The 24,328-nt window shown below is 32.6% G+C and overlaps 3 protein-coding genes across 3 annotated transcripts in view; 1 reads left to right on the top strand and 2 right to left on the bottom strand.

Annotated features, from left to right (window-relative positions):
* The window catches only part of LOC108686270 (G-protein coupled receptor Mth2-like), a 12,280-nt gene extending 543 nt beyond the window's left edge, over window positions 1-11,737 (bottom strand). The window contains exons 1-6 of the mRNA XM_018191491.1: window positions 10,855-11,737; window positions 7,453-7,577; window positions 6,127-6,757; window positions 3,286-3,364; window positions 825-1,009; window positions 514-679 (exon numbers count right to left, since the gene is read on the bottom strand). Of these exons, the coding sequence (XP_018046980.1) occupies window positions 514-679; window positions 825-1,009; window positions 3,286-3,364; window positions 6,127-6,757; window positions 7,453-7,577; window positions 10,855-11,737 (2,069 nt within the window). The remainder of the gene's footprint in view (window positions 1-513; window positions 680-824; window positions 1,010-3,285; window positions 3,365-6,126; window positions 6,758-7,452; window positions 7,578-10,854) is intronic.
* Window positions 11,738-14,539: 2,802 nt separating this feature from the next.
* On the top strand, window positions 14,540-16,601 carry LOC108686268 (phosphoserine phosphatase). Its single transcript, XM_018191488.1, has 6 exons — window positions 14,540-14,620; window positions 15,474-15,613; window positions 15,769-15,903; window positions 15,988-16,133; window positions 16,201-16,362; window positions 16,513-16,601. Exons 2-6 carry the CDS (start codon window positions 15,474-15,476, stop codon window positions 16,599-16,601), a joined length of 672 nt encoding a protein of 223 aa, XP_018046977.1. The 5' UTR covers window positions 14,540-14,620.
* A 268-nt stretch (window positions 16,602-16,869) lies between these two features.
* Window positions 16,870-23,138, bottom strand: LOC108686271 (ubiquitin conjugation factor E4 A). The gene is made up of 14 exons (XM_018191492.1): window positions 22,623-23,138; window positions 21,538-21,933; window positions 21,130-21,456; window positions 20,489-20,682; window positions 20,295-20,405; window positions 19,369-19,566; window positions 19,180-19,297; window positions 18,937-19,113; window positions 18,705-18,850; window positions 18,463-18,612; window positions 18,072-18,315; window positions 17,828-17,990; window positions 17,543-17,747; window positions 16,870-17,392 (listed from the first exon to the last, which is right to left on the bottom strand). The coding sequence occupies exons 1-14, from the start codon at window positions 23,136-23,138 to the stop codon at window positions 17,248-17,250; spliced, it is 3,090 nt and encodes a 1,029-aa protein (XP_018046981.1). The 3' UTR covers window positions 16,870-17,247.
* Window positions 23,139-24,328: the final 1,190 nt, after the last annotated feature.

Genomic DNA, 24,328 nt, shown 5'->3' with positions numbered 1-24,328 from the left:
TGTGTGTGTGTGTGTGTGTGTGTGTGTGTGTGTGTGTGTGTGTGTGTGTGTGTGTGTGTGTGTGTGTGTGTGTGTGTGTGATGAAAGCATTCGAAATAATCAATTTTACTAAAGATAAATATCTTTTCATAATCAAGTTTTAAATAAAAAGGAAGAAAGTTGCTCAGTTTTTTAAAGAAATTTTGAAGACATGATATTTCCATTTTTATGAAATAAGGGTAACCACTTTGATTTTATTCGCACGATCGTTTGTCATTCTTTCGAGAATCACAGACGTTCTCGAGGAATCTCTACGCGCACGTTCGAAACGGCAGCAATGTGTTTGTTGTTTCAAAAAATTTCGTAATTATGAAAGCAAACCACCGCATGGGAAAGTTGCCGTCTAAAAATAATCATCTTTTAGGAGAACGAGGACCGATCGATATTATGCAAAACCGTTCGGAAACTGATATGTCGGTATATATCATATTAATTTGATTATCATGGCAGAAATGTAGACTATGTACTACAAACCACTGTTTATTGTCATCGTGGCGTCTGCTTTCCGAGCCTCTCAAATGATGAGCTGTGTCCTTCTTGTGACGCACAATTTTTAATGCTGTAGAGATAAACAAACAAATATTGCAGATGACAGTGACACTCATGGGTCCATAAAAATATAACGCCCTCGCCTCGTCCGCTGAAAATTAATTTTTCGCATTAACATCGTATTTTGTAAGTATTAATTTAGACAATTTTCAGATTTGAATATAGTTCTAATGAATTAAACTTGAGCACGGTTCTAATGAAACTCGTTATCGTACTATCAGTAAACATTCACTTACTATTGAACCAGCATTTTGTGACACCAATTTCCGGTCGAATCAATTCCTTTGGCACGCTGGGAACGAAATCCATGATGGCACAAAAGATACTAAGAAGAGAAGCGCTTCCCCACGCGTAAATCGAATATATAATGAATTTTTTTCTCTCTCGTTGTTTTACGCTTCCTTGTAACGAACGGAATCCTCTGTAAAATATGATTTACATATTATCACATTGAGCCAGCCACAAGTAGAACAAGTTGCTATGCAAATGGCCAAATGCACATTAAAATAACTATCGCCTTAAGTTTCCCGTCGCATAATTTCCCGTAAATATGTTCAATGCGTAAATATTGTTCAGTTACTTTATAAGCTATATAAGTGACTATGATTATGTATTGATAATTAAAAATTTTTTATTTCAAATTTAATTTTTTATATTTATTTATTTAAGAAAGGTAAAAAAAGATCATTTATAAATTCTAAAAGCTATATAAAAAGCTATATGAAATATTGTCCCCTAACTTTCAAAGATGTCTTTCAACACTACTAATCTCAATTCAATAGGTGGTTCTTTGGACAATTAAATTTAAATGTTATAGGCTGTGTTCGCTTTGGCGCTTACAGCGCTTGTGAGCATCAATTGTCTTTGTTTAATATTTAATAAACAATAAATATGAAACGAAGCGTTGTAAACGCCAAAGTGAACACAGTCATATAATATATATAAAAAACGCAATCTTTTTAAATACAAATTTTTATATAAAATGATCTAGTTGCATAAGTTAATGATCTTTTCTTTTCAGTTGTAGCAATATAATGAGCTTGATTTAAATATGAACTAAGAAATGGAACACATAGAGAAGTGGAATAGATATTAACATGAAAGAATTAAAATTAAAAGCTGATTATTAAAATGTCACAAACACATATAAAATCCTACTGAGCCGAAGGATGATTCATATTTCTGCGAGGACATACAGCGCGACGGCAATAATGTTGCGTATGATGCGTATACGCAATAAAGAAGGAAATTAATCCAGTTCCAAGTATGATCCACTGCACACGCGCTTGACACCCCTGTAATTGATTACAAGAGAACAGGCAATGTGCGTACACATCAGTTGTCACACCCCCAAACGGGCTTGGCGACAACAGGTCAGTTTATCTCCGCACAGCAATAGTAAATAGCGACACGACAATATCGCATCATGAAATTTCATTGACACGCAAGAGATAATAAATTGCTTTATAGCATTCCACACGAACGTATATAACGATATAGTATAAAAAAAGGTAAAAGTATATCGTATGTCATAGACGTGACTAAAATGTATGACTCATATAATGTTAAATTGATTGATTATTATTAATTGATTGCCCAGCAAAAACGAGAATGGATTAAAATGGATTGAAATTTTTTTCTATTTGAACATATTTTAAATAGCGAATACTTTTTTTAATTTAATTAGATTCAATTGGATTCAATTAGATGCAATTGGATTGAAAATTCCTATTCAAAATTTTGGATTGAATAGTATTCACAATGTGTGTGTTGTGCACAGAAAAAGCTAATATTATTTTTAGATTGAAAGGCATAGAGATATGCTCCATGCAATTCCTATAAATGAATAAAAATATATTCAGGATTGAAAAGTATTCATTTTAACATTCGTGAATCAATATTTCTGAAAATCTGAATTTCCATTTCAATTCATTCTCGTTTGCTGGATGTTAAATTGATCACGATACAAACGATTTATATATTGATATCGTTTCTTAATCTCATTTAGAAAATGCGTTGAAATACTTCGTTAATAAATTGAATTAGAATGCATTAACAAGTTTTCATTGTTAAATGGATATATTCGACATTCGTATTCACGCAACTTGTGAATGTCAGTGTTTGAGGATATGCTCTACCGACATTTTCCGTTCACAAATATTGCCTGTTCGAATAGCTTCTTGGACCGACGTTCAAACGAAGGAGATCAAAATTAACTCGGCTGTGTTTGCGCTACATACGCACGTCGTCACGTACCGGATATTAATTCGTATCCTGTCGCTATCAATTTCCCCTAGTGTTTGTCAATTATCAAATTTCTTTACCACAACCGGATCGCGTCGAGTGGCGCTTGTGAAAATATTTGGCGAATCAATTAATTTATTTTGACCTAGAACTCGATCTGGAAAAGTTTTATCCTTGCTAAACCGTAATTAATGTTTCAATTACAATTATAAATAAATATATACAATATATATATCAAATTACATTGTACAAATTATAATTGAAAATATATATCAAATATAAATCGATTATATGTATATAAAAATGGGATAGTTTTACGAATAATTATCTTCGAGATTCAAGTCTAAATGTCTTCGTTCCATTTCGTTCCAGAAATATATTACAAGATTGTCTTTAATAAATGTTTGATGGCAGATGAAATGAATATGGCTCGATAATATTTTAATAGCTTACCCGAATGTCCACCAAATGTCGAAGCACATCACATTTAGCCAGAAGAAGCTTGCCAAAAACGAGAAGTGGATGATGAAAGCTGAAACAGTCGAATAAACAGCTATTACTCATGCATTAAAATACCGATTATGGATCTAGTCTTGAAATAAGGTTTATTTCATTATAAATTTATAAAATATTATTGACAGTTAAAAATCGTAAAAACCTTGAAAATAATATATGTTATTAAATAAAAACTATTTCAATTTCAATTTAAATATTACGTCAAAATCACGACACAAAAATTTGCTAATTTTCATGAAAGGAAAAAAGATAGTTATTCAACTTTCAAATGAACTTTCTGCATCCAGATTTAAATTTTACTCAATATTCATTTCATTGTTTTAATAACTTTATTCCATTTTATTATTATATATAATAATATTATATATAATTATTAGAGAGGGAGAGAACAATTGACATGCGAATATATACGGTAAAATACAATAGTAGATGTATATGCTGTATTTATTGTATTATTATATGCTGTACCAAATGCGATGCAGGCGGAATTCGATATTACGGCCTGATGAATTAGTTGAATTATTACGAGAGATGTGTACGCGATGAACAACGAGCCGACGTATCCGCGCAGCGTGTAGCCATGCATGTTCCAAAGTTCCGGCAGTATGGAATACACCACGAATGTTGCCAATAAAAACGGCAAAGATATTATCAGACCTACGACAGGTATTCTTTTATTTTCTTCCAAGACGTCTTCAGCCTCACGGTCGAAGCAAATAGTTACATCAAATTTTTTATCATTTTGCCAGATCGCAAGGCAGTATGATGTAACGATAAATTCGTTGATATTTGGTTGATATAAAGAGCCATTGCTAAGAAATAAATAATCGTCACTTTGTCTAATTTCAGGTTCAAGCACATAACGTTGATACTGGCACGGATCATGAATAGTCAGAGGAAAAATTTGATCCAACTTTTTACCAATTGGTATCCTTTTCGAATCGTTTATCACATACTCGTATACATCGGGAAAGGGATAATTAGATTGCCCAACAACGCACTCTTCTTTAATAGTATCATTAATTTGTGTTATTTTTAGACGTTTGCCGAAAGGACAACAAAGCGGAATGCATGTAATGTTCTCGCACATCTGGTAAGGAATAATATTTTTCTCATCTTGATAGAACTTTTCAGAAAGCTCGTATAACGTTAAATTGCTTGTGTCTTCAACTTGCGTCAAATTTCCATTGTATAATGTGAAGTTGTTCTCATCATCGGCCTTTGTAGAATTCGCGCCAAGTTCCATTAATATTTGATTGCCGCTCTCGTGATTCTTCACGGATCGCTGTGCGTGAAACGCATATTGCACCGAATCATTATCTTCATGGTTGTCATTTGTGGAGTTAGCGCGAAACTCATACTGCTCGTCATTTTTGGTGAAATTTTTATGTAGATTATATCGTATCAACTTTACATCGTCGTTTGTCGTCGTGAAATTTCTCCAAGACTCGGAAGAGGAGGCGACAAATAAAAGCGTGTAACACCAAAGCGCAAGATTTTGTCGACGCATCGTCGACACGTTGAATTTACTGAACCGTCTTGGTTTTCTCTTCAAACAACTTCGTAGTCAGATATCGAACAACCGCAATGATATCGCAAACTGCGGAAACGAAGATACACGTGATATCGTCAGTCTGTGTAGATTTAGCCGCGACTGCGACGCTTTTGTCCGAAGGACGAACGAGTATCGCAGCAAACGTACAAGTGCATGCCACAAGAAAACGATAAAAAAGAAGGCATCTCGTTAAAACAGGTCCTGTTTCGGCTAAAGATGATAGAACAAGGAAAGACTTCTTAAAAGTGAGTCTTATAGTTTGTTTTTCGGAGAATATGGAGAATGTGTGGCATGACGTTGCATTTGTTTATTTGTTTTTAAGAGCTTTTAGCATTTTCTCAGGTTTAAGACGAGCTTCCGGTTCGCCTCGCGACAACCGAGATAAATTATTACAATTGATGTCTAAGAAAACTTTATTTTACACTTTACTTTTCAATGCGTAGTTCGATTTAAAAAAATATCTTTAAAGATTTTAAGATAATTTCTAAACTAATTAGATGATTGGACTAATTAGATCAATTGAGCTAAACATTATATTTTCAGCATATTATATAAATTTCAAATTTTTAAGTATCGAAATGTTCTATATTAAATCAGTGAAATATACATTCTGTTAGTTGAATGAAAGAAGCAAGTTACATTAAATATAAAGCAAATGTACAAGGCAAGCATAGAAGCAAAATATAGAAAATAACTTTTAGTTGTATAATTAATTATATAATCTAAAAAAAATGAATAAATTAATTTCTTGTATATCACTGAAGCAGAATACTGATTTTCTTATTCGTTGAATAATAAAACAATTTATGCATATACATGTTATAGTGAACTGTAAATATTATAACAAGTTTTTAAATATCGATATTTACAAGAAAAGCACAGATATTGCGAGAGCATTTAGAAAGTTGTCATGTACTCGTGTTAAACAGATATCTTATTAATTCGTAAGATTTCTAAAGCCACGTTCCATCCGGTCTGACGTGGTCTACAGAAGTTATGCTATGTATAACATATGATATGAATACACACACACACACACACACGCGCGCGCGTGTGTGTGTGTATGTGTATAAACAATTCATAAAAAAATTATCATATTTCGAACTGATAACAGTGACGTTTCCTGTAGAAATTAATTCCACCGCTCAATAATTGCAAGTTAACATTAATCTTCTTTATGTATAACACGAATTAATAGAAGTCGCATCATTCTATAGATATACCGATTGTGATGCAGATGTCGTTTGGGATTTGTTCCTGTGGTGTCAGTTGCAACACCCCCAATATGCTGTACGCCATCGCTAGACAGCCGACGTATCCGCGTAATGTCAGACCATGCAGATTCCTCAGCTCGGGCAGTAACCAGTAGATAACATATGTGATGACCAGGAACGGGACGGATGCGAGCATCCCGTAGGAATATATGATCCCGTCGTCGTCTTCGATCGCTTCGTCGCAGAAGAATACCATATATTCCGGATACTCATAACTTTCCACCCGCGCTAGGCAGTACTGATAATAATCGAGGAGACGTTCCTCCGGTTCTTCAGACAGAGGTAGTATTATGGAGCCATTAGACAGTAGGTACCATTCGTCGTCCTTGTATACACGCGGATTCAAAGAATATCGTTTCATACCAACACATGGATTCCATATTATAAAATCAAAATATTTGTCACTTGCAGTGACATTCGCCAATATAAGATCCATTTCGTAGATCACTGGCAATTGTACCGCTTCCGTCCCGTTCATGGTGGCCTCCACGCAATTGTCTCCGTTGAGGAAAGTACCGACACGACAGCATAGCGACATGCGGGGCTTCCCGGAGCTGTCACCATCGATGCCAATCGTTTTCTAGGAGTAAAGAGCCAGAGGAAACGAAGACAAATAATGTTAATTCACGATTGGACATGAACAAAGAAGAACCAAATGCCATTTTTTAGATTTTATTAAAAATATTATATAGTCGATGTTGCGAGTTATGCATAATACAATCAATTAACAAAATTATTTTATTTTTAGATCCACACATGCTACTGTAGAATTTTTCTCATTACTATCTGAATATTACTCAACTTTTTGATGTTGATTCCTTTCTGCGTATTACATCCAATTACAGTTAATAGAGAACATAATTAAGTCCAAGCCACTATGTGAATTAATCAATCAGAGATGAACAAATTACTGTAATTCATTAGCAGATTAATATTTAAGCAACTTCTGATCTATAAATGTATAAATGTTCCACATATTTCATCTAGATTATTTGCATTTACACATTTAATCAAATTAATTCGCAAGTTTTTTTGAAAATCTTGATTAATTACGGCACACAATTAGTAATCGTCTGTGGTCATTATTTCACGAATACTTGAATACTATATTATTTGAAAATTTATTATCAGTCATCATAATCAGCATTAAATGTCGTTAAGGTAAGCAAAGTATTATAATACGCAAAGTATTATAATTAGCAAAGCGACGAATTAATATCTCATCGAAATTCCAAGTACAACATAATATGCAATTGAACTTGGAATTATCTCTACCTCCAGATAAACATGAGGGACGATAAAATTTTCCTTCCATTTTGATTCCTCTGGCTCTTGCTTTACCTGATCGCTTTCGAAAGTGACAGCCGCGATCAAGACCGCGTGAAACGCGATGAACAGGGCTGTTCTCAGATGCCGTTTCATTATGTACTAATTTAATGAGGCTGCTAAACAGCAACTGAATAATTATCGTCACCGCCTCTCAATGTTATCACCGTGCGGAAGCTTACTCACAAAAGTGCCACAAGAAATGAAGCGGAAAAGAGAAAGAGAAAGATAAAAAACACGATGACTCTGAAGAAATACGGTAAGTTTTCTCTCTTTGTCCCATAAAATGATAATAAAATATAGCCAATCATATCTCTTATTACATTAACCTTATTATATCTCGCTGTGTTCAGTGCGTGAATTGTTGAACCAATCGAGTAAAAGTGATAAAGAAGGGTGTGAACTTTAATCAGTGTTTAAGATATCATGTGGTTACAACACATCCTTGGTTACATGAGATATAGTTATTTACAAAAAGCATACTATTCACAGATATATGTTACAAATGGATAAACAGTTACATAAGTAAATATATTACAAATATAATTTGTAACATATTTAAATATTATTCCCATATTACTAATATAATTATATTCTGCATATTAAGATAATAAAATTTTATTCGTTTAATTATTGCTACTTTATAGTTATGATTTTAAGCAAAAAGATTAATGAGATGTTAACTGATAACTAAAATATACAGATTTGCATTTAAATGTATATAGCTCTCATGAAATGTACACCATCTAACCACATAAATATGTAAATGATGATCTCAAAGTATCTACATAAGCGACATATTTGTACGATTAAATTACTTGATAATATTAAAGTTAATATTATAGTACAAACACTCGATTATCCAATATTATTATTAAATAATATCCAATGTTATTTGTTAAATAAGCAACTTGTTTATGTGAAAAATATTTTTACCTGCTATGTTACAAAAATATTTAATTATTGTATACTGCGAATACTATTCTGAGGATCAATAATTCAAATGACTGAAAAGGGATGTATATTTAAATAAGTTATTATCAATTGAGTTGATAATGATGTATTGACTTATGCAATAAAATTTGTCGGAGAGATTGAAATAAACGCGAGCGGTGGTAAAATTATTGCAAGATTTCTTTCTTCTTTCTTCTTAAGCAAATCGAAACATAAAAAATTCATCCGGATTCAAATATAGCACTGTTATCACTAACGATTGCGTTGACTTTCAATTATCTCGATGGATTCGATAAAATTAGCACTATGTTTCCATTTTGCCGCGACTTTTCCTGGCGACGGATGAAGTAGGAGAAGAGCGCACGAGAAATGTGTACACTCGCGCGAGTAACCGGACGAGACTACCAGACAACGAGCCGACTACGTTAGACAAGCAGCCTACCTGCTGCGAAGCCATGTATATAGGGCGGTTCGAAAAAAAAGATTCATTGATAAATCAGTACAGTCTACAGATAGTAGCTTGACCAATCCAGTAGCAACGTAAATTTAGAAGCTTAAACGTTTAGATACTTTACGCTCCGCAATGGAGAACCATTATATTTTCGGCAGGGTTACGAAAACTGAGAATAGATTTACAAATGATTAGACGACGAGCAACAAAAATTTCAATTTGTATCAGATGCTATTTTATATACAGCCGAAAGATTTATCTCAAGAAGCTATTAATTGATAGTACAGGCGTAGAAAAAAATTTTACTTCTTGTGATTCTCACAGCTAATATTTTCTCGATCTTATTACCCTAAAGTAAAATACCCTAAAAGAAAAATAAGTGATTGAAAATCCAAAGATAATATAATTATATTTTACCGTTATTCATGTATTCTTTTATCCCACCCTATAAGCAATGATGCTTGATCAATGTGAAGATATACAACACGCAAAAAACCGGTTTGTACTTATCGTCCGTATCTCACATCGTACTCAGTGGAAGGATCATTAACATTTATTTTACGGGAAATCGAAGCTAATCATGGCTAGATAGGCGCCAATAGATCCTTAGTTCAGATTTCTTAGTTCTGATCCCGACTTTCCTCATTGAAAGGACCTTTTCAATCATATTTTCCTCAAAATAACATGGATTAAATTCAGGAAATGTAGTATATGATTCTTACATCATCACTAATCACAGAGATATCGGAATCGCGCGTGCAGAAAAAAGCATGCTGATTCATACGACTTATGCTTCATATTGATGGTGAATACAATGTTATACTTATTTATACGTAATAAAATATGTACATGTGTTTATTAGTGTAATTATAAAGTAAAGTAACTAATCTCTACAAATCTTATGAATTTGTAATCATCATTTTTATAAATCTATAAAAAATATTTAATATAAAGTCTCCTTCTTTTAAACGTTTATTAAAGAGGAAAAATCTTTTATGTATCTAAATCTACATTTTTTCTTTATACGTATACTTTATGTGTATATCATATTTATATTATATAGTATATATTTTTTTTATTATATATTTTTATTTATTTTCTATATATTTCTTATTTTTAATTTTCTTCTTTTCTGTTTTATCGATTAATATATACGAGTTAATCAACTCATTGATGACTAAGCATCCAACTTCGCGACCATAAATATAAATTCGTGATGTATCTTTTTCGCATTGACAATGATAATTTTATTCATGATAATTATTTTTAAAAGCAGTATGAATAAAAATCTAAATATAAAAAGTTAAAATAGTATAGTAAGAAATTTAAAAATATCTTTTTTTTTATAATATCAAGTTTTATTATTATAATTAATATTCAATGTTAAAAAATTAATATTGAATATTAATATCGATTATTCTCGCTCAAAAATGATCAGACATTTTTTAAAAAGAACTATAATAAATTTACTCGTTAGTTGCTAGCATTAATAATGCTCTCCTGGAAATAATAATTAACTCCATAAGTAGAATGTTAATAATTATTACATTATAGTAATTATTTCATTAACGCATAATGTAATCTATTTTATTATTCGCATTCGTGTAGATTCTCTCGTGAGATAATATTCCCATGATTATCATTTCGACGAAAAAAAATAAGGTAACGCGAAATTAAATGTAGAGAGATTTGTGATTTAAACATTGACATACATTGACTTTGTACGAGATTATCATTTTAATTATTTTTCGCACACAGTAAGATGTGATTATCAGTCTTTCTTACGTTCCATACAAAGTAATAATGTCACATAATAATTTTTCAACTCTACTAAAATCGTAACAAGTTTTCCGTCACGATTACAGAAAAATATTTGCGGACAGTTCAACTTACGAGTGTTGATTGTTAGAAATAACGAATAAGTATTACATAAAGAGGCTGCTTACCTGTGCTGAAGCATAACACGCGTATTGGAGACATGTAAATATAGTTGGCCAAGATCAGGAAGACATAGGCGATAATTAAGCAGATGACATAACACATGAGCGTCTTGCCGTAGAGGTTTCTCAACTCTGGAGTAATTGCGTACACCAAGAAAGTGGCAATGAGGAATGGAATGGACACTATGATGCCCACATGATAATGAAAATCTTTTGCTTCCTCTTCCGACATATAGCAAACCAAGACGCCAATTCGATCGACGGTCATCTTCCAATCAATGCAATAATTCCAGAATGGAGAGATCTTCCCAGTAGTATCTACAAAGCTGCCATTCGCCTGGAGAATAATCTGTTCGTCACTGTCGTCATCGGGATTGAGAGTGTAATATTTCTGACCAGGAGGACAGACGTTATTCTGCACCAAGTAGAAATGGTTCTTCAGATTTTCAATGTGTTGAATCTCCTTGGTCATTTGCTTCCTCGATAGACGTAAATGTGGCATCTCGGTTATCAGCTCCGTATTGTTCCGAGGCATTTTCTGGCATATCTCGGAATTGTTCGATTTATTGCGGAGAACCTCATCATCTCGGCAGCATTTCCTGATACAACTGCGTAATCTGCAAATGCAACCATAAGTGACATTGCCGTCAGTCCAGCGCAGTTCGGCCGGATAGACGATGCCATCGTAGAAAAAGCTGCCGTTTTCCAAAAGTCGCGACGCCGTAACGCCGTCAACGCTGCTCTCCAAGCTGAGGATCACGCTGAACGATGGCGAACAACGCGGATCGTTGATCAGTCCATCAGCAGCATCGCCGATATCGTCGGCTATCAACAGACCACATGCAGCGAGGAGGACCGCCAAATTAAAACTTACGGAGCGGCCACCCATCGCGACAAGGGCGTTGAAGAGCGAAAACTATTGGCCGCAACCCGCGCGATCATCTCGGTGGCTCCGCTTCGCGCTCGGCGCTCGGCGCCCAGCATATCTGCGTCGGAGAATGCGCACCACGACGAAGCGTCGCGACGCTTCGCGCTCATGCACCCACGATTAAAGATTTCTTTGCTTAAGAGACCATTCTCGAAGGATCGTGTCTATAACTACTTATTCCATACTGTTAAGTGGAAAGCGCCGCTTATTACATTTAACCTAGATTAATTGCGTCCATTTTATCTTCTATTTCTTAAATTTCGTACAGAATCTGAGCTCCTTTGACAAAAAGCAAAAAAAAACTTTATTTATAAATATTTCATTGAAATTGTACATATATGTGACTATATATATTCGAAATTTGTTTGGACTTGGAGACTAATGTCCATATTCATAGTCAGGCCTTATAAAGCTTCCTTAAATTAATTATCTTCAGATATCCTACGAATTATTTCATTGACTGAGCATCTAAAGATAAATTTAAGGAAGTCTTAAGTACAAAGTCTGACTATGAATACAGACATAAAATATTTATTCCAGCTTCTGTAATATATGAAACTGTATCACTCATTTGACCGGTCTAACTTTTAACTCTAATAGAATTAGAGCTGAATTTGAATTTATCGTCAAATTTATGAATAGTTTATTCTAGAGTTAATGATAGGGTTAATGATGAAAATTTGATACTTCAAATCCTCCTTAATTTTAAGATTTTTTAATTTTCTTGTCGCCACATTGTTAATCAATATAATTTTAAGAATTACGGCTACTTATAAATTGCGAACGTATGATATAAGTATAAATCGAATATATTTATTCATGGAACACATTCTTTATCTATAGAAGAAACAAAGGAAAAATTATAATTATCCAATAATATCGTATCGAATGTCTATAGTTTACCTCTCGAATTATATCCAAAAATAAAAATCTGATAAAAACATTACGGACTTTTCTTCCTCCAAACAATTCGAATGTGCCATTCTATTTCAATAGCGGTGCCATCTACACACAAAATGTCGAAACTTAATTTGTCCTGTTATCACCAATCGATATATCATCTATGTTGATTTCGACATTGTCAACTGTTGATGTTTTATCAATCTAATTTGGCGTGATTTCATTGTTTTTACACGCCTACCAACAGTTGTCGATGTCGTTGCACCAATTTTTCATCATATAAAATATCTGCGCAACGAAACCGACAACTGTCAGTAGGCGTGTAAAGACAATTATGGAATTATGCCCCTAATCTAATAAATGATTGAATGCTTGAGAATATTAAGATAATCGATAATAATTATCAATGATGATGATGATGATGATGATGATGATGATGATGATGATGATGATGATGATGATGATGATGATGATGATGATGATGATGATGATGATGATGATATAAAAAGTTATGACAGAATTACGACTGGTCATTAGGTTTTGGCGAAGGTAACACGTGTTTTTTCAATGAATAATTAATTTTTATTACACACGTATGCTAAACAATAACAAATTAAAATACAAGGTCTATTATATATTAAATGATAGCAATATGTTAAGGATAAATAAAATATTTCGTTTAGATTTCACCATTTTAATTTGTGATATTTTATTAAAAGCAGAAAGTTAATTGAATTTATGCTGAGGAGGCTAAGTAAAGCTCGAAATGTTCTGTAAAAGTCATCGTAGAATAATAAAATATATGTTTTTGTTTATCGGTCATATTTTAACTCTGCTCGTTTAATATAAATAGATGTAAAAATTACATAATTAGGCCTGTAAATATAAAAAATCATGCAATTTTACAGAAATTATATAATTCCACAAAAATTATGTAAATTTGCTTTTATTGTATAAATATATCTTATTTTATATGGAAAATTACATAAATAGCAGGATATTTTGAATATTTTCTGTAATATATAACAAATTTTTATCCAAATTTTAGTTTTATCCAAATTGTTATCCAAATTTCAGTAATATTATCTATGCAATATATAACAGTGATTTTTCGCGTATTGCTGTTAAATGTATAATAAAATATATAATGCGAAATGTCATATTATCGTTCCTATACACATATATATTGTACTTCCACAAAATCTATTATAATTATAAATCAAGAAATTATTTTTATTTTTATATTGCAAATTTTTACAAACGCGTGGACATTTACAACTATTATTAGGGGAGTCTTAAAATTCTCATTATAATATAATTATAATTTTACGCAGAAATTTTTTACGGCATGCTTGAGATTAGAAAGCCCTAAGGCTCGACCGTTATGATTGGCGGTCGTCGATTTTTAAAAAGTAACGGAAAAATAACGAAAAGTTACTTTCTCAAGTAACGGTAACTTTAACGTTACTTTTAAAAAGTAACTTTCCATTCCCTATAACTTCCTCAACAAAGAAAATTATAGAAAATGATTGTTTGTCATTTTTTACAGCAGTTACATAACAAATGTACTTTCAAAGCAATTATAAATCCGAATTTCCTAATAAGAATATGAGACTGAATGTTTAATTAGAGAGATTCAATTATTTGCACGAGATTTGAGCAATTATGAGCGTAATATCTTATCACAGAAAAACAAAAGTAAATCTGTCATAAATGAGGAGGATCGAAAAACAAGTTTCAACGAACTCGAGTGTGCTCGATCCCCCGCCAACAATTACGCGTGATTACGAGATAGCTTATGAAACTGCATGGTCGATCGCGCGATAAATTTACCACAGTTTCCACTTCCTCCTGCCACGACAGTATTGCGGTAGCACACAGTTGGTTCGCCGTTGCCGTCCGTTGTGTTTATCGTGGCCTACCGATCTCGCCGGTGTCGACAAGGTAATTTTCATTCTTCGCGATCGCATTCTTGCAATGTGCATGATTAGAAGCCTTCGAATAAAAATCTAGCCGATTCAAATCGAATATCATAGAGTTGCGCGTTCAGAAATTTCACATACAGATCTTATTTTATTCTTGTTTAACATGTAAATAACAAGATTAAAACAATAAGTTGCATCCTCTTATTTTAGATGAAGATTTTTAACGCGACCCTGTACTAACTATAATAGATGAATTTAAAGAAAAGGAAATTGTTTCTACTTAAAAAATTGCCTTTATATTGAGTTTTTTAAATTTCTAATTATTATTTTCTCTTTTTTTATTTATTCATTTTTTTATTTATTTGTTTTATTTCATCAGACTTCTTATTGCTTATTGTTTTATTTCATCACACTTCTTATTCTCTGAATGTAAACGGAAGTCTACACTCAGGTGGTAAAACGTTCGTGTTCCATGCACATGTTTATACTCGTGTGATCTTTCTCTTTTCTGCTTTTCTCTGTATGACGCAAGTATGATAATCGGTCATTGCTATTCTGTTAGATTACAGTCTCTGTGTCGCAATTGACGCACACATGCAATCGTCGATAAATGAACGTCACAATACGACATATGACATCACGTGAGAACTCGAGTCTTTATGCATACAAATATTCCGGATGTGCATGCAGGACGAAACGGTTCTGGCGGAAATTTTGTATCGTCCATTATGAAAAGTACAATCTTGACTTTCCGTTTCTTTCTTCCAACTTACAAGTTGATTTTAAAAGTACAAAAACAAAACACAAAACACAAAACTTGTATGTTTTCTTGTATTTAATTTTTCCCTTTTCTTTGTTTATTATTCTTCTAGATGACAAGTGCGAATCAAATAAGAGATATATGGAGAACTGCGGATGCTGTAACATTCGATGTAGATTCCACTGTTATAACCGAGGAAGCTATCGATGAACTAGCTAATTTCTGTGGGAAAGGAAAACAAATCACTGAATTGTACAATTTCCTTATTTTGTCTTTTTTTTTCTTAAAATGACTTCATCTTGATGTCAACTTTGATTTTATTATGATTTTGTACCTGGAATCTTGCACGCAATAAGATGCCAGATTTCACATCTTTCATCGATGCAAAAATATCGAAAATTTTTCAGAACAAAGCGGGCTATGCAAGGTGATATGACATTTCAACAATCTTTATCTATAAGACTGGGAATCATAAATCCAAGTTTAACACAAGTTAAGGAGTTTTTAAATATACATCAGCCATCACTTACCACTGGTATCAAGTAAGATTTTCAAGATAAAGAAATGAATAAATGAAGATTTGTGTACTTTTACAATTTTAACAATTTTTTAAATACATATTTCAGAGAGTTGGTGTCTACTTTACAAGCTCGTGGAAAGCAAGTGTTTCTTGTCTCTGGTGGTTTCCGCTGTCTTATCACACCAGTTGCTGCTAAACTTAACATTCCACCTGAGAATATTTATGCTAATAGATTAAAATTTTATTTCACGGGTATGCATTAGCATATTTATAGCTGTTTTGAATGTACAATATATATTCATACATACAAATGTCATAGGAGAATATGCTGGCTTTGACGAGACTCAACCAACTTCTAAAAGTGGTGGTAAAGGAGAAGTAATACGGCATCTTAAGGAGGAAAAAGGATTCAAGATTGTCGTACATATCGGTGATGGCTCAACAGATTTAGAAGCATCACCGCCAGCGGACGCATTTATAGGTGTGTATAATATTGCTTGAAAAAAATTGTCTCTCGATGTTTCGCAACACTCGTATTTCAAAATAATGGTAGTTGTGCAATAATGATAATCAAGCAGATCATAAATTATGATCTGTTTAATTATCATTAACAGATGTATTTTTGTTCTAGGATTTGGAGGAAATGTAATTAGGGAAAATGTAAAATCACGCGCGCAATGGTTTATTACAAACTTTGATGATCTCGCGAAATGTTTATAGATGCAAAATATTTTTCTAAAAATGATATAAGAATTAAATTTTTTTTATATTAGTCAAAATAAAAAATTACATTATTCACGAAAAAAGACAATTGTGATCGATCAAACAATATTTTTATAAAAATGATATAAGAATTAAATTATAGGAATTAATGCAGTTTTAATAATTGTAGGCAATATTCATAAATGTTCATAAATAACACATTTTATTCTACACAGTACATGAAATATACAATTACGTTTTTTTAATGCAGTGATTTTTAAAATCATCTGTGGCATCTATGTATATGAATAATATTTTATATCAACCAGTAATTATTGATATTACACTGTCATAACTCTAAACTTGTTTATAACCCTGTACATAATTACATTGCAAATGTATACAAAATTGCTTTTTTTACTTGCCTATTTTTATTGTGGACAAATCGAATGTCGGCGAGTAGTAAAATCCCGAACACACGATAAAACACGATAATATATATGAAATATGAATGTATTTTTCGTTTCACGGATTCGCTAATTGCCATGAATCTGAACTTTAGCAACTGTAAGATTATCATCGATGTATTTCATATGATCTACAATTTGCCTTAGAAACTGTATAAATTTTAATATTGTTCTATCGTGATGCAATTGACGATAAATTATGTATTAGCCTTTGATGCTTTCTCCAGTTTTTTCTGTGAAATCCAATCTTGTATCTTCTGTTGAAGTTCAACATTTGATTTTACCATATCCATTGTAAGTGGAGATCGATTAAAAGGATCAGTTTGATCACTTAGCAAATGCCTGAAAAATATATTTAATAAAATATATATAAATTTTGTATCATGATATATGTACGAATTAAAAAATATTTAATTTATAAGTATATAATATATTTATGTATTAATATACTTATTAATATTTGTGTATTAATATAATTGTGTACTAATATACCTTGCTATAGTCTGACGATCAATAGTTATTTTCGACGATGGCAAAATAACAGGATCTGCCATGACAGTTGACATAATTGGATCTAAGAATTCATCGGGAACACCTGTCAAAATCTCATCTTCCTCTCGCTTTTGATTTGCAGCCTCTTCCACGCTTTTTGCAAATTGATCCAAATCTCCCAAGATTCCCACACCACCGATACGAACTGTGATATGCACACGACTTTTTAGATTCTTCTGGTCTAAATAAAGTGCTTCTTAGAAAAAAATATATAGAAAAACTTACCGAGAACATTATCTGCAAGTTTAAATAATTCTGGACTATAAGAACGACCATCTTGAGATACGGCAAGTGTAAAGCTTTCACTTTTACTCAGATTAATGTAAATTTCACATATATTTAACACTAAATTTGCAGGATTGAATGCGTATTCTTTTTGATCGTTCACCTAAAAATAAAGATTTCATAGATATATTTCATAGAAATTATAATTGTTTCTACTGTAACATTTACAGATTCTAAAAATTACCTTAAGATTTTTTTTATTCGGTCCTACTAACTGCAGTAATAAGTAATTGAGCATAGAAGCAATACGATCCACCATCGTTGGATGGCAAAATATTGATTTTATTTCGGTAGTCAACATTTTTATCGTTTGTATAGTTTTCCTACCCAGAATATTATCAAAGCGAGCAATCATACCAATATGCTGAAGATACGCTGTCTGTTGTTCGCGTTCATTTGGTGGCAATTTATTCCATTCTCCGCTTTCTCTTTTGTTCAAAAACAAAAAATAATATTTAATGCAATGTATTACAAAATATTTAATTTAAGAAATATGATACACATACACAGATACAATAGAAAATAATAATCTTATACAATGTGTGAAAGAAAGATATACATATTTTTTAAAATACCTAGCCTGAAGCATTTGTCGCAACTGTGCCATATTCGATAAGGCTTCGTCCAGGAGGAATACAGCATCATTCATTAATAAATTAATAAAACGTAGAAACAAAGGTGGTTGGACAGCTTCCATATTGCTCTCAGCTTCTTGAGCTAAAGTACTGATACATCATATTATATGAAAGCTTTATTTATCAGGTATCGAATTTTTAAATACCAAACAAAGATAATGATTAAATATAATTTGCCTTACATAAAATTATTACGATGCTCGGCAAGTTTCCATAAATAGTCCATAACAATGTACATTGGACGACGATAATTGAATTTTTGTTCAAACTGTACACTTTGCCCAGTCATCTCAATACTTACAAACACATGCAGTAAGTTGACAATTATCTGTAAATAGAATAGCACGCGAGAGAAAATCAGCTATATGCATGATCAGCTATATGAATTTCTTGCTAAAGAAGAACTTTATTCACCTGCTGTCTGTGTGGATGAATAAGAAACAATTGTTCCCTATGGAATGTTCCTAAGTTTGGAGTCCCGGGAGCAACATTTTCGTCTACAATTGGTAAAAGCGCCTCCAGACTTTCGGCTAAACGGGCGCGTAGATGCGGATTGTAAAGACGATGCTGAGACTCCATCAAAACTATAATCTAATAAAGGAAACAATATATAACTTTAACAATCACGAGAATACATTTCGTTCTACCTTGACTTACTTCCGTCAAGATCGGATTCAGAAAACTCGCACCCTGTTCCTCGAACGTGTTTGGACATAAACGACGTAAAAAACACAAGAATCCAATGGTATTCTCTACTACGAACTCAGGAATGCATCTATAGATACATGCTTATTAATTTCATTAGTAATTATTATTATTTGACATATATATATATATACAACATACCTTAATGTAATTGGAACAGTTTCTGATAACGGGAATGTAACAGGTGTATAATGTGTTGGTACGAAACTTTGTTTATTCCCTTCTTCGGTTATAACATATAAATTGACTTGTATTAACCAAAACGCCGTCATTGCATGAAATTTCGACAAATGACACAACATTTCCGGTACTAATAGACTCGCTTTAAGAGATAGATACCTAAAAAAAAATATATATGTATAGAGTGTTCAAAAAAGATTGGGATCCCGGATTTTCTCGAAAGACGTCTTTCAAAAAAATACTTCAAACAAAAGTTATAGGGTTTAAAAAGATCTATTTATTGATTATACCAGTGACCTAGGAAGGCTTAAAAATTATGGTATTTATAAATTTGACGTAAAAATGAATTCTTGTGCAAAAATGAAAATAAGAGAAACAATTTCCAATGGCCTTGATCTTGACAATGTTGCAGATCATGATGTTAAACAATTTAAGAGATTTTAGTTGTCGGACACCTTGAGTAATGCTAATGCCGGCAGTACCATAACTTTCAAGCCTCATAATTCGAAAAGTACTTGATAAAAAATAATTAAATTATAGTGTTTTCAAAAACTCTTGATATCAGCTACTAGATTTTGGAATCAAAAGTAGAATGTTTTACTTAAAAAAATTAATGCGACCTTGACCTGACCTTGGCGACGCCACTCTAGGTCAGACTGATATAATCAGTAAATAGATCTTTTTAAACTCTACAACTTTTGTTTGAAACATTTTTTTGAAAAGCGCCTTCCGAGAAAATCCGGAGTCTCGGCCTTTTTTGAATACTATGTGTTGTGTGTGTGTTGTGTGTGTGTGTGTGTGTGTGTATGTGTGCGTGCGTGTGTGTGTGTGTGTAAAATTATAAAAATATAAAGAGAATTAAAAATGTGCATTAATATTCTTTATACTTTATCATCTCAGCTTCCATTCGTTGTGATATGAGTTCTAGCACCTCTGAACTGCCACCAGTTCGAGCATCGTTGTAAGCTCTTTGTATCCTAGCCAAATCTTGATTTGCTCTGTAGAATTAAAAATGATAATGTTTAAACATGAGAGAGAATAGATATATATTTAAAAATTATAGAATCAATTATTTGTTTACTTTAAAAATTTGTCCAGGATAACTCTGTAACCAAGATCTAATGCACGATGTGTAAGGAAAAAGCACTCTGTTATAAATCCGAACGAATCTGACATTGGTCGACTTTCATCCTCTGGAGTTGGTATTAAACATGTTTCTGAATTTAATCCTTTCATATGTATACCACGTTGCAGACTCTCAGTTTCATTATTTGCCTAAAAAATGCGACCAGAAGGATAACTGTATGTGAGAACTGTGAGAGCGATTGATTTATGATTAATAAATCTCAGATTCGATACCAATATCAGTATAATCGTGTATCAGAGAATCAAAATTTGTGTAAAAGGAATATAAGGTGAATTGCTAAAATAAATTAGAACTTATTTGTTTATTACATATATTAATAAGTATGTATCAGTATGTATCAGTTTTATTATTTATAAAGTATTCAGACTTAGACACATTTAAACTAACATTTGAAACACTAAGGCTACTTTCTTTTTAGAAATCGACATAATCGTCGTTTTATACTTTTTGACATTTCAATAAATAATAAAGATAAAACAACACTTGTGCTGATTGTCTCTCAAAAGAAAAATAGAATATAAGTGATATTGAATATAAGTATTGTATCATATTTTTTAAAATCTTGGAAAACCAACCTCTGCACTACAGTATGTAGGATCTATCTTCGGTACTTTAGCATCATTCAATTTAGCACAAAATGGTTGACAAAGTCGTAACAGTACATTGCCCACATTCAGCATAAAACCATCCGACACGCACAGTACCCCTAGTAATCCCATCTCCATATGAGAGTTCCAAAGTTTTCCTCTATTTGCATTCGCGTGGAGGCAATTACCCAACCATTGCAAAGTCAAGTGACGAACGTTCGTCGAACATCTCAACAAGGAATGAAAAACCTTGTGTAGAGCTTCACTTAAACTGTCCATCGTTGTCCATACTGTACCCTCCATGACCGTATTTGACTGTGACATTTGGATAATATAAAACAATAATCGCATAGCTTAAAAAACTATTTGACTAAAAAAAAAAAAAAATCGCCGTACTTGCTGTAAAGGTTTATCGAAGAGATTATATGGATCTTTAGGTGTTTTTGGTAAACAGCTTATGTTGAAGAGTGCACCCAATAATGTGTCGGAATATGCACAACCCTGATTATTTTTTGGTGTGCTATGATGAATTATCAATTTTGCCAATGGATCAATAGTAGAAAATGCATTCAATAGAGCAAACCACTGTTGGCGAAAAGTAAACAGATTGCTCTGAGCTGCTTCCTTATGAATAATATCAAGAACAGGAGAAAATGATTTTGTAATTATGTCTTCTACATCGCTTTCTTTATTTGTGACTATCAATTCTTCTACTATGCCATTAATAAATAATAACAATTCTGACTTGCACATAGCATCATTCGTAAACAAAGCAACAAATTGGCTGTGAACCTGCAATAATTAAAATGTACGAGAATTAATAACAGTATATTGTCAATATATACTTTATTAATTTAACATAAATTGATCTTAGACCTATTTCTAAGATTAACTTTAATCTGTGTTTAATTTACTTTTTATCTTCTTTAATTTTAAAAATTAGAAAAAGATGTAGAGTACATTAAACCAAGTGCGACTAAAGTTCATCTACAATAATAAAAATAAACAATATTAATAAATATAAATTATATTAATTGAAATTATTGTAGTGTCAATCTTTAAAGGAAATAAAAAGGCCAATATAGTGACTGAAATAATGTCATATTTTGAAGCAAGGAACATAATAAATCATAATTAATAATTCAAAGACAGCATATACAATGATGATTTCACCTTTATTTAACAATGAAAAACAACAATTCACTATGTTATACTGTCAGCTGTGTCTTTTGCTGAAAAGGACTTAATCTTACTTAACTAAGTTTTTTATAATGAGTCGATAATTGATAATCAGAAGTCTTAACTCAGTCTTATTGTTAGCTCAATTGTACAAGTTGACTATTGGCCAATTTCACATTAAGACTTAGGATTGTTTAGGACTTTCAACTATCGACTCATTATAGAAAAAGTTGTAAGATTTAAATATAAGGTTTAAAAAATAGACTCCCTCATTCTCTAAAGATTAAAAAAAAATATAATACCTCTTGATTCTGAAACAAATCTGGTTCTTGTAAAGCTGTGTTGGCATTTTGCAGTACAATTTGACAAGCATTTCTTATAATTTTTTCGAGATCACTGTTTATTTGATAGTGCTTTAAACGACAATAGCATTCATACAGGTAAGTTATAACCTGTGTTTCAACAACATGACTATCCACATCCTGCGTTTTAGGTTTAGGATTTGGCAACATCAGACGCTCGAAAACGGCATGTTCTATCGAGTCAGCGTCAATATACACCAGAGAGCTTTGCGCACAACTATTGTTATCTCGACGTAACGTTAAACCGAACACATGTGCCACAAGTTGATCGACTTTGTCATCAAAATTCGTAGATTTCGCATTCTCAGATTTGTCTTTAATCGCGTCCAACGATTGTTCCACGTAATCTGCATCATTGGCTTCATTGCCAATCGTATGCTGCGAAGAGAATGATACAGCATCATTATCTGTAGAAAATAATCCGGCAAATGGGTTGCCTCGTATATTGTCGCACATGTTGTAGCGTTTTTTTACAGCGAGGTTTCCGTAGTGGACATAATTAAACTGCGAGCGAATCAATGTGAATCAACATTCCCTGTCATTCTGTCATTTGGCTTCAATGTGCCAAAACATCTACTTCTCACCATGTCACACAATCAACACGAACCTCAATAATACTCACTAGTAGTCACTAGTACTGCTTGATCATCGTTCAATTGTGCTCAATATGAAATATTCGAGGAATGCGGATTGCAGAGTGCAACAAAGTGCAGTTAATGCAGCTGCGAAATCATAGCAATAGGTTTGTTCATATTGAATGAAATCCTCAAATATTTTTGCACTTAAAATGAGATAGATATATTTTGCCTTGAAAAGAGAGAAAGCGGAGATGATCTCATGGTGGAAGAATTCCTTGGGCTGGATTGTGTTCAGAATCGTTGTCCGGATGCACCCAGATATCATTTTATCCTTGTTGTTTACGAATGTTAAACAAGGACAAAGCCTTAACACAATGCGAAGAAATAGCGATAACGATAGGAATAACACGATTTCAACTTGTCAGAAATTAGATACACTGGAATATACACTTTCTGATAGGTTGAAATCGTATTATTCCTATCGCTAACGCTATTCCTCGCATTGTGTTTAAGGCTTAAAAGAAAGGCTGAAAGCGCTCAGATGATAATCTGAACGCAGACCTGCGTTCTATTTAAGAGTACCGTTCCATGTACACGCAGAAATAGTGTTTTCTGGCGTTCGACAGACATTACACACTCGTATTGAAGCGCACGCATACATATTACTGGAATTATTGGAAATAGTGGAAACGCGGAGGAGGCGAGGAGCGCGAAGGGAGAAAGTAATAGGGCGCTCCGATATTCTATCCTTAGCGCAAGGCGTACGAGAGAGAAAGCGTAATTAAATACGTGATGTCGGCTCGCAGTGTCCTTTTCCTGACATTGTCTTACACATTGTCTTACACATTTGTTACTAGTATGAGTGAAATACCTTGGTATCTCTCGCTCGCCAATATTCATACTTTTCAATAATACTTTTATTATGCACAAAATGTTGTAATTATGCAAAAATATTTAATGCTGTAAAAAAATTTCTGCATAATTATAATATTACGTGTAATTTTAAGACTCATTGTAATAGCTTTGCATGCATTTATAAATTTGCAGTGTGCAAATAAAATGAATATT

This window comes from Atta colombica, unplaced genomic scaffold (assembly GCF_001594045.1).
Source record: "Atta colombica isolate Treedump-2 unplaced genomic scaffold, Acol1.0 scaffold172, whole genome shotgun sequence".
Taxonomy (NCBI): domain Eukaryota; kingdom Metazoa; phylum Arthropoda; class Insecta; order Hymenoptera; family Formicidae; genus Atta; species Atta colombica.
The sequence above is the reverse complement of the archived record's forward strand: the minus strand, read 5'-3'. Positions and strand labels throughout refer to the sequence as shown.